Genomic DNA, 13,859 nt, shown 5'->3' with positions numbered 1-13,859 from the left:
CTTCTCTGCAGGGTGCTGGAGACCGTCCTGCTCTGTGACATGGTCCTCGGGCACTGGGGAGAAGGGAGGGCTGCAGGGGTGCTGCCTCTGGGCTCTTGCCTTGCCCTGAGGGGCTGGCTGTGCCCTCCACACCTGCCCCTGGCTCCTCCAACCCCTGGGCAGGAGTTAACCCATGAAGGGCATCTGCTCTCCAGACCAAGGCTTCTCCTGAGGTCTGGAGGAAGCCACCACTGGCAGGAGTTGTAGGAGAGATGGAGGAAAGGAAAGCTTTGGAGACAAAGGTGGGGGACCAAGGAGCAGCAAGGGGGGTCCCCTTTCCCTACCCCTGCCCTAGTGGAACAGGCACCCATGGATGCTGCTGCCCTCGGGACCCAGCTCCTCTCTGCAGGGAGAGGGGAGGGCAAGAACAGGCTGGGGGCAGAGCATGGGGTGGGCAGCATGTTGCAAAGGAAAGATGGGGGGGGCATGATCCCTGCCAGGAGGTGAGCCCTTGGTTCTTCCTTCCATTCACACCCTGTTTTAGGTATCCATGTGCACTCCCAGGGTGATGGATCCCTCCTCATCCTAAACTGAGATGACTTCTCTCCTCCAGCTACCCACCTCAGGGAACCAACCCACCTACCCTGCAAGCACCCCTCACCCACCACACCATTCTCCAAATCTAAAAAGGGGCAACTGAGAGCAGGGCACGATCCCACCCCCCATCCCTCCCTGCAGAGCTCCACAGCCCCATGCTGCCAGGGACATGCGCCTGGCACAGCTGAGCCTCTAATGGTAGTGGCTGTTCATGTTGTTGAGATGGGAGGCTGCCATGGCACTGAATGGGGCAGAGGGCTGCAGCCCATGCCCGGGGTAGAGGGATGGGCTGGAGCCAGGCCAATAGGAGAAGCCAGCTGGTGTCACCCCCGAGGTCATGAGGTTGAGTTTGGAGATGCCCGAGAAGGGCAGTGGGGCCAGGTTTCCCTGGAATTTGTAGAGGGTGTGATCGGGAGCAGCCGGCTGGCACACCTGAGCCAGCCCATGGAAGTCAAACTTGTAGGCGTAGCGCTTGCCATGGACCTTGGTCATGATGTTCTTGTCGTAGTAGTAGCGCAGTGCCCGGCTCAGCTTGTCATAATTCATGTTGGGTTTGCTCTTCCGCTCGCCCCAGCGCCGCGCCACCTCATCGGGGTCGATCAGCTTGAATTCCCCGTTCGTGCCTTCCCAGGCGATGCAGTTCAGGTTGGCCCGGTCTGAGAGCAGCTCCAGCAGAAACTGCCACAGCTGGATCTGCCCGCTGCCTGCAAGGCCAGGCCCCAGAGAGGTTAAAGCTCCCTCTCAGGGCACAAAGAACGAGGCAAGATATGCCCCAGTCTCCTTGACCCCCTGCTACATTGCCACCTCCCAGACCCAGGTTTCAGACATCCCTCATTGCATTTTCCCTGCTCTAGAGACACAGAAGATGGTAGCGAGGTTGTGTCTCCCTTGCAGCATCCCTACCCTATCCTGCACCCCAAGCAAAAGGAGGAGAAGATGCTCGTGCACCTCAGGACAGGGGTAGGATGTTCAGAGGTCAATGCAGGCTGCAGTGAGTCTGGATCCAGGGTCCCCGCATCCCTCCCACCCTGATTCACACCCTGCTGAAGATGAATACCTGCTCATTTGCTATGGTGTGAGGATCTGGCTTGGTTCTTTCATCTGCAGCCCCAGGAAGGAGGTATCTTGGTAATACCCTGGTCTGTCCCAGAACAAATATTTCACACTGCCACCTCTGCTTGAAACTGAGCTGGTGTCACAGCACAGCCCCTTCCCATCTCTAAGGGGCACAGTGCCCTACAGTGATGTCTCCACAGTAAGCTGAAGTCAGAGTGCAACACTGCTCTGATCTGCACCCCTGATAGACATAGGCGGGTACAGGGGAAGGAGAGACCAGAATAGAACAGGACCTACTGCAGATTTGAATCAGACACCACTGCTCCTTATTTCCAGGGAAAACTGTCCTTTCTGAGCCATGGCCATTGCACCCACAGCTTGCACTGAGAAGCACCTTTGCTGGGTGCCTGAGATGTTCCTGTACCAGGCTGTGCATACACAGAGCTTGGCACACCTGGACATGCCCATGGCAAGGCACAAGGACAGGATCTGCTGAGTCTGGCCAGAGAATATGAGAGGAGAGGGTCCCTGGAGCTTAGGGTGATGAGTAGTCCCACCTCTGGGACCCAGCCACCCTGCAGAGCAGCTCTGCAATTACCTAGACCCCCTTCTATCCTCCTTTCAAATAGCAGCCCTTGCACATCCCTGCCTCTGACTCTGGCCCTTGCAGCACAGTTGATATCCGTGCCCCTATTTTGCCCCTATTTTGTCTAAAGGTGCTTGGATCCCATATAGAGTTTTAGCACCCACAACTGCTGCAGCAGGCAGCTGCACAGCTCAGATACATCTCCCACTAAGAACCACCTTGTCCTGCTTGTTCTGCACCCACCTATTTTATCTGGTACCCCCACAATTCTTGTTCCAGAAGAAGAAGGGAAAAGCCATTCCCCATCCATCCCCATTCCACCAAACCCCACTTAGACATCCTTATCCAAGCAGATGAGTCCAGGTCTTTCCAAAGTATTGTACTTCCAAATTCACCAACCTGAGACCAAGGTGGGAATCTCTCCTCCCTAGGGTACATCCTCAGTCCTCACCCTGGGCTTCTGCTATCCCCCACCCATGCAAGGAGGGCAGGAGGGTGTTGGGGTGCAGCTGGGTGGGGTGGCGAGGCTCAGTCCTGCCTGCCGCAGGGTGCTGCAGCACCCAGCAGCTCCCCAAAGAAACCTCCAGGGATCCAAAAAGATCATTCTTGCCGCAGTGTGCGGAGTATGGCCAGGGCAGAGTTCACAGTGCAGATGCAAGAGGGTCCCCCTCCCACCCCAGAACCAGGGCTCCCTTTTTCCTGCTCAGAGCACCCCCTGGCCCCTGTGTCCTTGCCAAACAGGCAAGCTACGCGTCTCAGATACCACAGTGGCCGGTGGCCAGTGCTGCTGCACTCACAGCTGGCTCCGGGCTGCATCCCGGCTAGCCCTCGGCCGATCTCCGGGGCCCCTGCATGGTTTTCCCTGGACAGATGGCTCCGACTCCTGAGGATCCATTCTCTCCCAGCCGAGACGGGCTGTGCCCTGCCTGAGCCCCAGCCCCTCACCGGCAGCTCCTTCCCGGGTGGTATCTCACCTATCATAGAATCATCTAAGTTGGAAAAGACCTTTAAGATCATCAAGTCCAACCTTTACCCCAGGACTGCCAAATCCACCACTAAACCATGTCACTAAATCCCCCTCTCCCAGGATCGTGTTACCCGAGCCCGGATTAACCCGCCCAGCTCCCGGGCTGGTTGGCAGCTCCCTCCCCATCGGATATCCCTGGAGCACCTGGGGGACTCTGACTGGGACCCCCCACCCGCCCTGCTGCAGGGCTCCGCGGGCGCTGGGCATCCTGCTCCGCTCTGCTGCAACGGGACGGCCGGTCCTGGCCGTCGGGGCTCTCCCCGGTGGTTTAAGCGACGGGATGCCCCTGGCCGCAGCCGCCCGCAGCAGCAGGGAGCGGGACACAGGGGAGGGAAGGGGGCCCCCATGGCTACGGGGCGGGATGGATGCTTGTGTTCCGGGGAGTGCCCGCTCCGGGCGGGCCGGCAGAAGAGGCAGCGGGGCTCTTACCTTTCTGAACGCCGGGGCTGAGAGACCCCCACGCCTGGCTCTTTCCGTCTTTGAACAAAGTTTCCCCGACTGGATCTGGGGGGGAAAAAGGGGCGCGGGTGGGGGTGGAGGGGGGGCTGGAGCCAGGCGGGACTGCGAACCCCGGCGCCCGCCCGCGGGCAGCCTCCCCGCAGCCCCCGGCCGCTCCCCCTCTCCTGCCCCGCCGCCGCAGCGAAGCCAGGAAACGCGTCCAGGAAAAAGGAAATCCGATTTCCGACCGAGCCGCGGAAGCTTTTAAATAGGAATAGAAAATCCCGCGGGCTGGAGCAGGGAGAAGGAGAGAAGGAGAGAGCTACGGGGCACAGAGAGAGGAGGCAGGTGGGGTGGAAGGATGGGTGGCAAGAGCAGCTGATGGAAGGAAGGACCAGTGTTGGTGTTTAGAGAGTGGACGGCTTGGAAAAGGAGAGACAGATGGATAGGTGGATGGAAGGAAGGATAGATGGGTGGATGGACTGGTGGAAGGACAGAAGGGAGGATGAATGGGTGGGTAGATGGAGGGAAGGATTAGAAGGAGGGGAGGAAGGATGAGAGGTAGACGGATCGAAGGGAGGGCAGGTAATGAGCAAGACTGTGAACGAGCTGATGGAAGGGACAGAGGGTAGATGGAGGGAATGGCAGGTAGCGGGGACAGAAAGAGAGACAGACGGACAGGTTGGTGGGGTGGAAGGGTGGATGGAAGCACAGGGAAAGGGTGGGTATGTGGAAGGTTGGGTTGGAAGGACAAAAGGGTGGATGGAGGGATGGAAGGACAGGGAGATGTTGAGTGGATGAAGGATGGAAGGGAAGATGGGTGTGCGGGCATGGAAGGCTCTGAGGGCAGCTGGAAGGAAGGAAGAAGGGATGGTTGTGGGTCTGGAAGCCAGGAAAGGAGGACGGACAGAGGGAAAGGCAGGGTGGGCGCTGAGGGAGACGGGCAGAGAAGAGCCCCGGGGCAGCGGCGGGGCCGGGTGCTGTGCGGTGCACGCCGCTGCGGCGGGGCCGGGGGGGTTCGCCCGTACCTGGCAGGTACATGTTGAGCAGCAGTGGCACCGCTCCGGCGCCGTGTCTCATGGCAGCTGTGGGGGCGGCCCGCAGGCTGCATGTTTTAATATTCCTGCCCCTATTATTATTATTATTATTCCACTTTATCAGGGAGCAGCTGATGGCGAATAAATGGCAGCGGGACGGGCAGGGGACGGGCAGGGGCCGGGGGAGGCGGGGGGGGGGGGAGTTTCCAGGCAACTCGCAGGGGCTCGGGGCCCCGGCTCCAGCAATTTCCTCAGCTGTAATTAAAGCGGGCGCTGCCCCCCCCACCCCACCCCCCCCGCTATCGGGCCCGCATCAGACTTTAATCACGGCCGCGGGTTTCTATGGAGAGCGGCTCGGGCCGCTTCCTGCATCTTCCGCCTCCTTAACTCTTCGCAAACACGACGCTGCCACCCCAGCTGGGAGCGAGGCTCGGACACTGCCTGGAGACTGCCCGGGCCTGGACTCCCGCCAGCATTCCGCCCCCCCAGTCCACAAGGCCGGACGGTGGGCACGGTTGTCCCCACACTGCCCTCCACTTCTCACTGCTCGGCACTGGCATCATCCCGCTTGCTTCCACCCCTCCAAGCCACCCATGCTGCCTGCCACAGGGCTCTGCCTGCCCCTTCTCCAGCTATGGGGTCCTCAGCACAGTCCTGGGGTCCCCTTGCAGGTCCCAGAGCCCTGGGGTGGATCAGTTTGGTCCCCACCATGTCCCTCCATCTCCAAGACACTGGGGATGGGATTCCTTTGCGGTGCCCAGAGCTCCAGTGTGGGTTAAGTGCATCTCCAGCGGTTGGTGGCATCAGCTCTGCAACCTCCTTGGCTTCTCCATGCTCTTCTGGACAGCCTCTGCTATCCTGGGATCCACAGCCCTGTCCCGATCTCTTGCCCATCTTTATTAGGACTTGTAGAAACTGGATGACTCTCCACACCCACCCAAACCTTCATGGCCCCATCTCCACCAGCTTGTCCTGGGCAGCCCTGGGTGTTGTGAAGATGGAAGGACAATTAGGGGAGAAACTTGTAACAGGGAAAGGGTCTGGGGTGATCTTTGCTCCCAAAGGACACACCTGGCCAGGTTTTGCCCCACCATACATAGCTCCAGCTGCTACATCAGCTGCAGGGTCCCAGTGGAGCTTCTGCACTCCCAGCCAAGACCCTCTGTGAGCACCTCATGCAGCCAGGCAGCATGCCAGCAGTGGGCACCAGCTTTGCACCATGAGTCCAGAGCTGTAGAGCCAAGCCACCCATCAGCCCATGACCTTCTGCAGTGTTTCATAGATGTCTAGTAAAGGGATGAGCACTTATGATGTATTTAGATGCATTTCTTGAAAGTGGTCATCGTGAGACATGAATCCAATGGAAACCAGGATATGGCCATGTCAGACCCACAGTTATCATTTATACTGCAGCTAAAATGTGCCTTGCATACGAAGAAGCTGCATCCCATGGGGAGCAATACTCAGATGGGGGTGCCACAGTCCAAAAAGGCTGGTGGCTCTTCCTTGGTGGGGTGTCCAAAGGGTTTAGGAAGCAGGGTGCCCCATCGGTGCTGAGGTGGGCTCCGGGTGCTCCACCCCTGCTGCTCATCCTCATGGGGAACAGAGAGCAGATGCTGGCAAGGGGATGCATCAGCAGAGCCCATGGTACTCCCCCACCAGTTCCCCACCAATCCTGTTTGTGTGTAGTAGCCCTTAAAAAGTTTTTCTTCCCCCAAGCTTGTGCCCTGAGCTCCCCTGACCCCTGCAGTGGGTGCTCCAGCTCTGCACAGGCCAGCAGCCCCGGCTGCTCCCTCCATCCTTCTGCTTCCCAGCCCCCCAAGTGCAACTCTCCCTTAGCAGTGGCTCCGCAGCCTCCCAGACTTGCTTTCGCTGCCTGAGTCACTGCAACAAAACGCAGGCAACGGAAAACAAGCCCCAGAGACAGCGGCGGGAGGTGGGGAGGGGGCCAGACCCACCGAGCCCCTCTCCCCTGGCAGCCCCAGTGACCAGGATCTTCCTCCAGCAAACCTGCATGGCAGAGGGCACGGAAGGGGGAGTCTGGGCTGCGGGACACCACATCATCCCAGAGCTGGGGAAGCAGTTTGGGATCAGCCTGAGAAGCAGGAGCTGGAGGTGGGGAGGCTGTGGGGGCACTGGGGATGGGGACACCTGGTTCCCTGGGAGAGCCAGAGGAGAGGGGTTACAGTGGGGTGTGACAGGACTGGGGCTTTGGGTGACCTGGGGGGTGTAGAGGAGCAGGGAGTGTGGGGTCCCAGGGGCTGGGGAGCCCTGAGCAATATGACCCCAGGTTCATGGGGGAGCTGGGACATGGGGAAGCTGGGGCAGACCCATGGGCGGAGGGCGGCCAGGGTACACAAGGAATCCAAGGAGCCAGGCAACCATGGGGAACCCAGGAAACGGAGCTTTGGGTTCACAGGAGATGAGGAGATGTGGGTTCAGGTCTGTGGGGCTTCAGGGAACAGAGCCCAGACACGTGGAGCACCCAGCTGGCAGCAGCAGCAGGTCCCTCTGGTTGCAAGCAGGCAGTCTGCCCCCCACCCCCAACCCAGCACTCTCCCCTACCCCGGGATGGAGCACTAAGGACTCCACATTTTGCTGTGACCCCCGCAGATCCCCCCCTTCCCTGCCCTATGCTCAGGTGCCCGGGAAGACTTCACCTGTGTGAGGGTGTCGTGGAGCAGAGCAGAGCTGACGTGGCCTTGTGCGGGCTGCAGCCCGGCCGGGTGTGCAGGAATGTGTTTGTGCAGGGGGAGAGGCCGCTACCGTGGGGCCTGGCGGGGTGTGGCCAGCGGCGACACGGGGGGGACAGGGGAGGGATGGGGGGCACCCTGCAGCGGGGACACACAGAGTGCTGTGGGCTTTGTATGGCGCACAGTGGGGGGCCAGGGGAGAGGGAGCAGGGACATGCATGGGCACGCTTGTGGGCAAGCTCATGTGTGCAGTGCACACGCTTACACACGCATGCACACAAATACAGGGCAGAGCTGGTGTCTCTCTGCTGCCCTGGGTGCAGGCTGTGCACACACGGACCCCCAGCCCTGTCCTTCTCAGTCTCCAGCACCCTTCTAGAGCCCCACAGCTCCAAAGGCAAGTGTGCTTGCAGCAAGGAGGGCATCCGGGGACCCAGGTGTCCAAGCCACCCATCACTGTTCCACCATCCTGAAGCTTTAGAGAGGATGTCCTGGGTGCTGGGAGCACCCTGGGAGCAGAGACCTGTGCCCCAGGAGGGCTCTGGGGCGGGAGAAGAAGAGGAGGCAGGGAAAGGGTGCTGGAGGGGGAGAAGGAGGCTGGGTGGGACTCCTGGCATGTCCAGGCGGAGCCGGATCCGGATGCTGGCACGGATGTGCCGGCATGGCCAGGCTGGGTGGGAGGGTCCCTGACCGTAAGAGGGCTGGAAGCTCCCTGCCCGTTGTGGGACATTGATCCTGCTCCCCGCACCTGCACACAACCCCTGTACATCCCCTGTATAAACCAGTACCCTCAACCCTGACCCAACTGTGGCCATCCCATTTGTGGCATCTGCCCCCCCAGGTGACCCCAATGCTCCTCTTCCCCTGGGCCCACAGCAGGGACAGATCCCCGCACTCTTCCAAACTGGGGTGCAAAGAGAGGGAACCTTGTGTTCACAGTCTTTGTAGCACTCACCTTCCCTGGCACTGAGCCTTGAGGGAGGACCCAGGGCACAACCCCCCTGGATGCCCCAGATCTAGCCTCTCCTTTGCCCAGTCAGGCCAGGAAGTTCTCATTTTGCCATGGAGCATCATGCAGGTGGGAAATTCTGCATCGCCTCCACTGGCTGTGCATGGACGAGAGGTGGAGTGCAGAGAGCTCAGCCCGGGGTGGAGGTGTCCAAGTGCCCATAAACAGCTGGGGAAGGAGAAACCCCTTCCATCTGCTGAGATCTGGGGGGCAGCAGAGCTGGGCAGGTTCCCTGCCTTCCACTGCACACGGGGTCCCCTGAGCCCAGCAGCCCCCCAAGGAGCAAAGCAGAGGCAGAAGCACCCCTTTTTTGACAAATGCCTTTATTTGCTACTGGATAGAGGTCTATTGCACAGCAGCCTGGAGGCTGTGGGGCGCACGACCCTGCCCCTGCTCAGTGCTGGACACGGCGGATGGATTGGATCTGATTGGTGTGGGCCTGGCTGCTGTATTCGTTGTACTTCTTGAACTCGCCGTTCTGTCTGTCCCGCTCCAGCACGTACTGGTAGCCCCTGTATCCTGGGTACTGGTATGCCACCCACCTGTGGGCAGACCCCTGGCTCAGAGCCCTGGGCCAAATCCTCCCATTTCAACCCATCCCATCCCATCCCACCCCACCACTATCCTTGTTCAGGTTGTGGAGGGACAGAAAACATCCCGTGGCTAGGATTTCCAAGGGAAAGGGAAGCAGGCAGGCACCCCTCCTTTTTGGCGCCCCCCTTCTCCATCCCTGGGGCTATGCAGGAGGGAGGTGCTTGCTTAACCCCTGCTCTTGCCCTTCCACCAGTGAGACTCACGCTCCAGCATTCACTTTGATGGATGCCACCTCCTTGTTGCCCCAGCCCATGGCCTGCAGCGAGGGGTAGTCATCACTCAGCTCAAACTTGTGCCCTTGGAAGTTCTCAGCCTCGTAGAGGATGACTTTGCTGTCATTGTGGTTCTGCAGAGGGAGAGAGCTGGGAGTTAGCAGGGATGGGGTGGCTTGTGCAGGAACAGAGGATGTGGCATCATGTGAGTATACACCAAGGCACCGTGGGAAGCCTGGTGCCATGACCAGCTTCGGTGCAAAGCATGGAGATGTCCTTCAGCTTGGCACCCCCTCACCAGGACACCCTAGGGCTGCCCAGAGGATGTTGCTGTCATGTCCCTGTGGTCCCAATGCACAACTGACAGAGAGGGTGACAGTGGCTACATCCTCTGCACCCACCCAGGCTCCTGCCCTCAGCATCGTCATGCTCTCCGGGGCTGCAGGAGGATTGCAGGGCAAGACAGGCTGCTGAGAGCAATCTCCCAGCTCTGTGGGGCTCTGGTGGGTGCTGGGCATCGAGGGGTTAATTGCTGGGACACTGAGATGCGGCACTGTCCCCTGTGCCCAGCCCCCTCACGCATCTATCTGCACCGAGGAGCAGTCCTGCCAGTAAGGAGTGATCTTATCGCATCCCCTTTATTAAAGCCCAAGCATATCTGCCTGGTGATTATTAAAAGTTGGGGGGGGACCCCCCGCTCAGAGGCACAGACGTGCCGCTATTGCGAGCACCAGCGTCTCTGCAGATGGTGCGATAGAGGCTGCAGCTGCCTGGGCACGGCTCGGCTCAGCTTGGCTCGGGTACCCCAGCGGGAGGGGGATGGAGCCCGCACCCCAAAGCAGCAGCCTCCCCGCGGTCCTGCCAGATCCTCTCTGCTTACCCCATCCCTGGGTATCTGAGTGGCGGGACAAGACCTGGGGACTCCATCCTGGGAGGTGGTTCTTCACTGCACGAAGGAGATGGGGGGCGTTTCAGGCTAAATTTTAGCCCTAAAGAGCATCCCAGGATCCTTGCAGAGAGGCAGCAGCCAGTGGGTGCTGCCACCCCTTCACCCCATGGCACCTCTGTGTACGCTTTCACCCCTCTATCCTGTATCCCACCTAACCCATCCTCCTGTCTGTCCTTCATCTCCCTCCCTGCTGAGCTGCCGCGGGGAGGCTCTGTCTGCCCCAGCACACTGCAGTGATGTCCCCACAACTCACTGCGCACTTGACGGGCCGGAAGGAAAGGAGGTGCTCGGTCCGGTAGCCGCTGTTCCCGCTCCAGGCCTCCCACCGGGGATAGTCACCCTTCTCCAGGATAAACTGCTGCCCCTGGTACTCAGGGTACTCGAAACCCACCCAGCTGGAGGGGAGAGGAGGAAATCCCTCAGAGATGTGCATCGCAGCGCCCGAGTTCAGCCCAGGGTTAGCTTCTCCCTCTCATGCAGGGGATGGGGATGTCCTGGCAGGGTGTGATTCAGGGTCCTTGCTAGCAGAAAACGTTCCACACTTTTGCGAGTGGCACCTGTATAACCAGGGCTACACCATTGCCTCTGACCTGTGCCTTGGCTCGGCAGGGTCTCCTGCTTTGCAGATGGGGAAACTGAGGCACCATGCGGGGAACATAAGGAGGGAGGTTGCAGGATGAGGCTGCGTCGGAGATGAGGAAGCTGGGTGTCCTGGCTCCCTGGTATCTCCTGACAATCCACTGGGAGCAGGGGTTTTGCCGAAGCAGGGTGCGTCAAGGGGCTACAGGACTGGAGGGGCACTTACGGGCCAGACTCCACCTTGATGGAGCGGATCTTGCGGAAGCCACGCTCCATTATGCTGGGGCACTCCATGAGGAACTCGCAGCGCTTGCCCTGGAAGCTCTCCTCCTCCCACACCGTGATCTTGTACTGCCCCAAGGTGTCCATGGCTTCGCTGCTGGTCATGCGGGTCGCTCAGCTGCTGGCAAAGCCCCTCACATCACTCCAGGCAGGTGCCCCCATCAGCCACCCCGCTGCCTACCACTGAGCTTGGGGTGCTGGCAGTGTTGCCTGCAAATGTTCTGTGCCACCAGCCCCTCATCCCCCCAGGCTGGCACAGGGGATGCTTCCCTTTCCCCGTCCCTTGGTGCTGTCCAGTGAAGTGACCCCCAAGATGCAGGGTGCGCTTGCGATGCCCCATATCTCCATGTGATGAACCTAGGGCTGCCTCAGTTTCTCCACTCCCAAGCTCTCTGCGATGACCCTTGGGGGTGAGCTGGGTGCAGTGGCACTGTACCCAGTGCAGGGGGTGGCAGTGACCCCAGCTCAGACGTGGGTGTGGGTTGCAGCCCTGGGGTGGGGCAGCCCAGCTCTTGTAAAGGTGGGTGCCAGCATCCCTCCTGCCTGCACAGGGTCCCCTGCTCTGCCCCGCAGCACCCCCTGGCTTGCCCTTCCCCACATATGCGCTAGGTGGGGGGCTGGATGTGGGGGTGAATGGAGCATGGCAGCGCCTGTGCAGTGTGGGGGCTCGGGGGCTCACAGCCTGGTACTTACTTGGTCGGCGGGGCAGGGCACAGAGGCGAAGGTGGCGGTGCCGGCGCTGGCTTTTCCCCTCACCCTTTATAGGCGGGCGCCGAAGTGCCGATGGTGCAGGCGGGCAGGGCGCTGTGTCAGCAGTCAGGGAACGGGGAGGACGGGTTGCGCACACACCCCAGGCTCTGGCTGTCCATTCCACTTAGGCAGTGTGGCGAGAGCGGCCCCCCCGCGTCCCGCAGGGTGACAATGAAAGTGCTGGGCTGTGTTTGTGCAGGGCTCAGGGCACAATGGGCAAAGGGCCTTATGCGATGCTTTCCTTTCTGCCCCTGGACAATGTCCCTGCTCGGCCTGGGATTAGGGACCCAACCTTTCCCAGGGCACTAGCAGACTTTGGCAAGGTTGAGGCTGGTGAGAAGGAGGTGCCAGGGTGGTGCAGGGATTTGCCACTGGGGAGCTGAGGTGCACTGATGTCCTCACACTTGGATGTGGGGCTGCTTGGGGCTGTATTTTTCCCTCTGCCACCACAGATTCCTCCTCCAGCCAGGCGCTGCCCTGCATGTCCCGAGCTCGCACAGCAGGGCACGGACTCAGCCCGCACAGGCAGGAATCTGTGTGGGGTGTGAGAAGGTTAGGATGAGTGAGAGGGGTGATGGAGAAGGTGTTGGCACAGCCACAGCTTGGTCTGTCCATGCTCTGGGAGATGCAACACCCTGCAGAGGTTCCGGACAGGGCATTGGTGGACTCTGGTTACATGCTACTCACTTGCAATGCCCGGGGCATGTCCTCTGGCCTGACAAAGGGCTCCCTGTGCTCCCCACATACCTCCTGCTGAGGCAAGGGACACTATGAACAACAGGAGGGGACCAACACTGGGGCAGAGCCGAGTCCTTCACCTGGGCAGCAGGAGCCCTGCCTGGGACTGTGCCTTTCCATGCAGACATCCCCAGCCCCTCCCACAAGGACCTGGGCTGAATGGGGCCAACACAGGCTGGAAAGAAATGGAAGAAGGATGCCCTGCTGCGCTGTGAAATCCTGAGTCTCTTGGCAGTGGCGTTTCTTGCAGAATCCCTGCATAGCCTGTGGTGGGGCCGGGCACTCCCCCCTTTCAGCTGGGCAGGAGGGGCAAGGGCTGGCCCAGAGCACCCCAAACCTTCCCAGGAAAACCTCAGCCCCCCTGGGGTCCTGAGCACGGGGTCAGCATCCCAATGAAGCCCAGCAGCGGTGGTGATGGATGGCGCAGCACGGGCAGCTGGGGGTGGTGGGAGGACTCCAGGCATCTCTGCGCCGTTCTCATCAGAAACTAGGGACTGCGGGGTGACACCAGGGCGGGGCTGGGGGCAGCTCCTCTCCGCGTTCCCCCCGGTGCTCAGCAAGGAGCCTGGCACCGTTTCCCTCCCGGCTGCGAGGCTGGTGCGAGCTCCGCCGATGCCTGCAGGTCCCAGCAGAGGGTGCAGCCTGGCAGCAGTTGAAGCTGACTCCGGCCAGGGACGCCGCTGGCTCTCGGCCGAGGACAGCGCTGGGAAGGCGACCCTCAGCTTGCGACGCCCTGGGTGCGCGTAGCAGGGTGCAGGAAGGCCGCCTGGGAGCTGTGGGGGGAGCAGAGGATGGAGGGAGGGATGAGGATGATCCCAGGGGAGGGAAGGGGGTGCTTGGAGGTAAGCAGACCCCCGGGATGCAGCCCAGTGGCCTGGGATATCCCTCAGAGTGCCGGAGGACAGGTTTGGGCAGCGCTCAGGGATGCCAACACCTTAGGTGAGATGCAGAATTAGCACAATGCAGGGTCCCCCTGCACCTGAGCTGTGTGAGCAGAGGTGTAGGGCACTGCTTAGTTTGGGGTGCTATGGGGTGTGAGGGCAGCCTGGGGTTATGGGGTGCAGTGCACTGCGTGGTGTATTACAGAGCCCAGGGCTGAGACACCGTAGGATATGTGGAACGTTGTGGGCTGTTATGGGGTGTGTGAGGCACTGTGTAATGTGCTACAGATTTTATGGGGCACTGATGGTGTATCAGGAGGTGCACACAAGCAGCTAAGTCACCCCCTTCCAACCCTTTGAATGAAAACATGGATGCAGGCTGTGCCACTTCCTCTCTTCTCAGCATGTCCCACGCACTGGGATGTGCCTCAACCCCTGCTCAGCACATTTGG

The 13,859-nt window shown here is 60.5% G+C and overlaps 2 protein-coding genes across 2 annotated transcripts; both read right to left on the bottom strand.

Annotated features, from left to right (window-relative positions):
- Positions 1 to 768: 768 nt before the first annotated feature.
- Positions 769 to 4,763, bottom strand: FEV (FEV transcription factor, ETS family member; the record flags this gene model as incomplete). The annotated part of the gene is made up of 3 exons (XM_080621351.1): positions 769 to 1,280; positions 3,675 to 3,749; positions 4,712 to 4,763. 3 exons carry the CDS (start codon positions 4,761 to 4,763, stop codon positions 769 to 771), a joined length of 639 nt encoding a protein of 212 aa, XP_080477477.1.
- A 4,053-nt stretch (positions 4,764 to 8,816) lies between these two features.
- CRYBA2 (crystallin beta A2) lies at positions 8,817 to 11,143 on the bottom strand (the record flags this gene model as incomplete). Its single annotated transcript, XM_080621296.1, has 4 exons — positions 8,817 to 8,964; positions 9,220 to 9,362; positions 10,431 to 10,572; positions 10,983 to 11,143. The coding sequence occupies 4 exons, from the start codon at positions 11,141 to 11,143 to the stop codon at positions 8,817 to 8,819; spliced, it is 594 nt and encodes a 197-aa protein (XP_080477422.1).
- Positions 11,144 to 13,859: the final 2,716 nt, after the last annotated feature.

The sequence above is a fragment of the Psittacula echo genome (assembly GCF_963264785.1).
Source record: "Psittacula echo genome assembly, chromosome: 6".
Classification (NCBI taxonomy): Eukaryota; Metazoa; Chordata; class Aves; order Psittaciformes; family Psittacidae; genus Psittacula; species Psittacula echo.
This window is presented reverse-complemented; position numbering and strand designations above follow the sequence as displayed.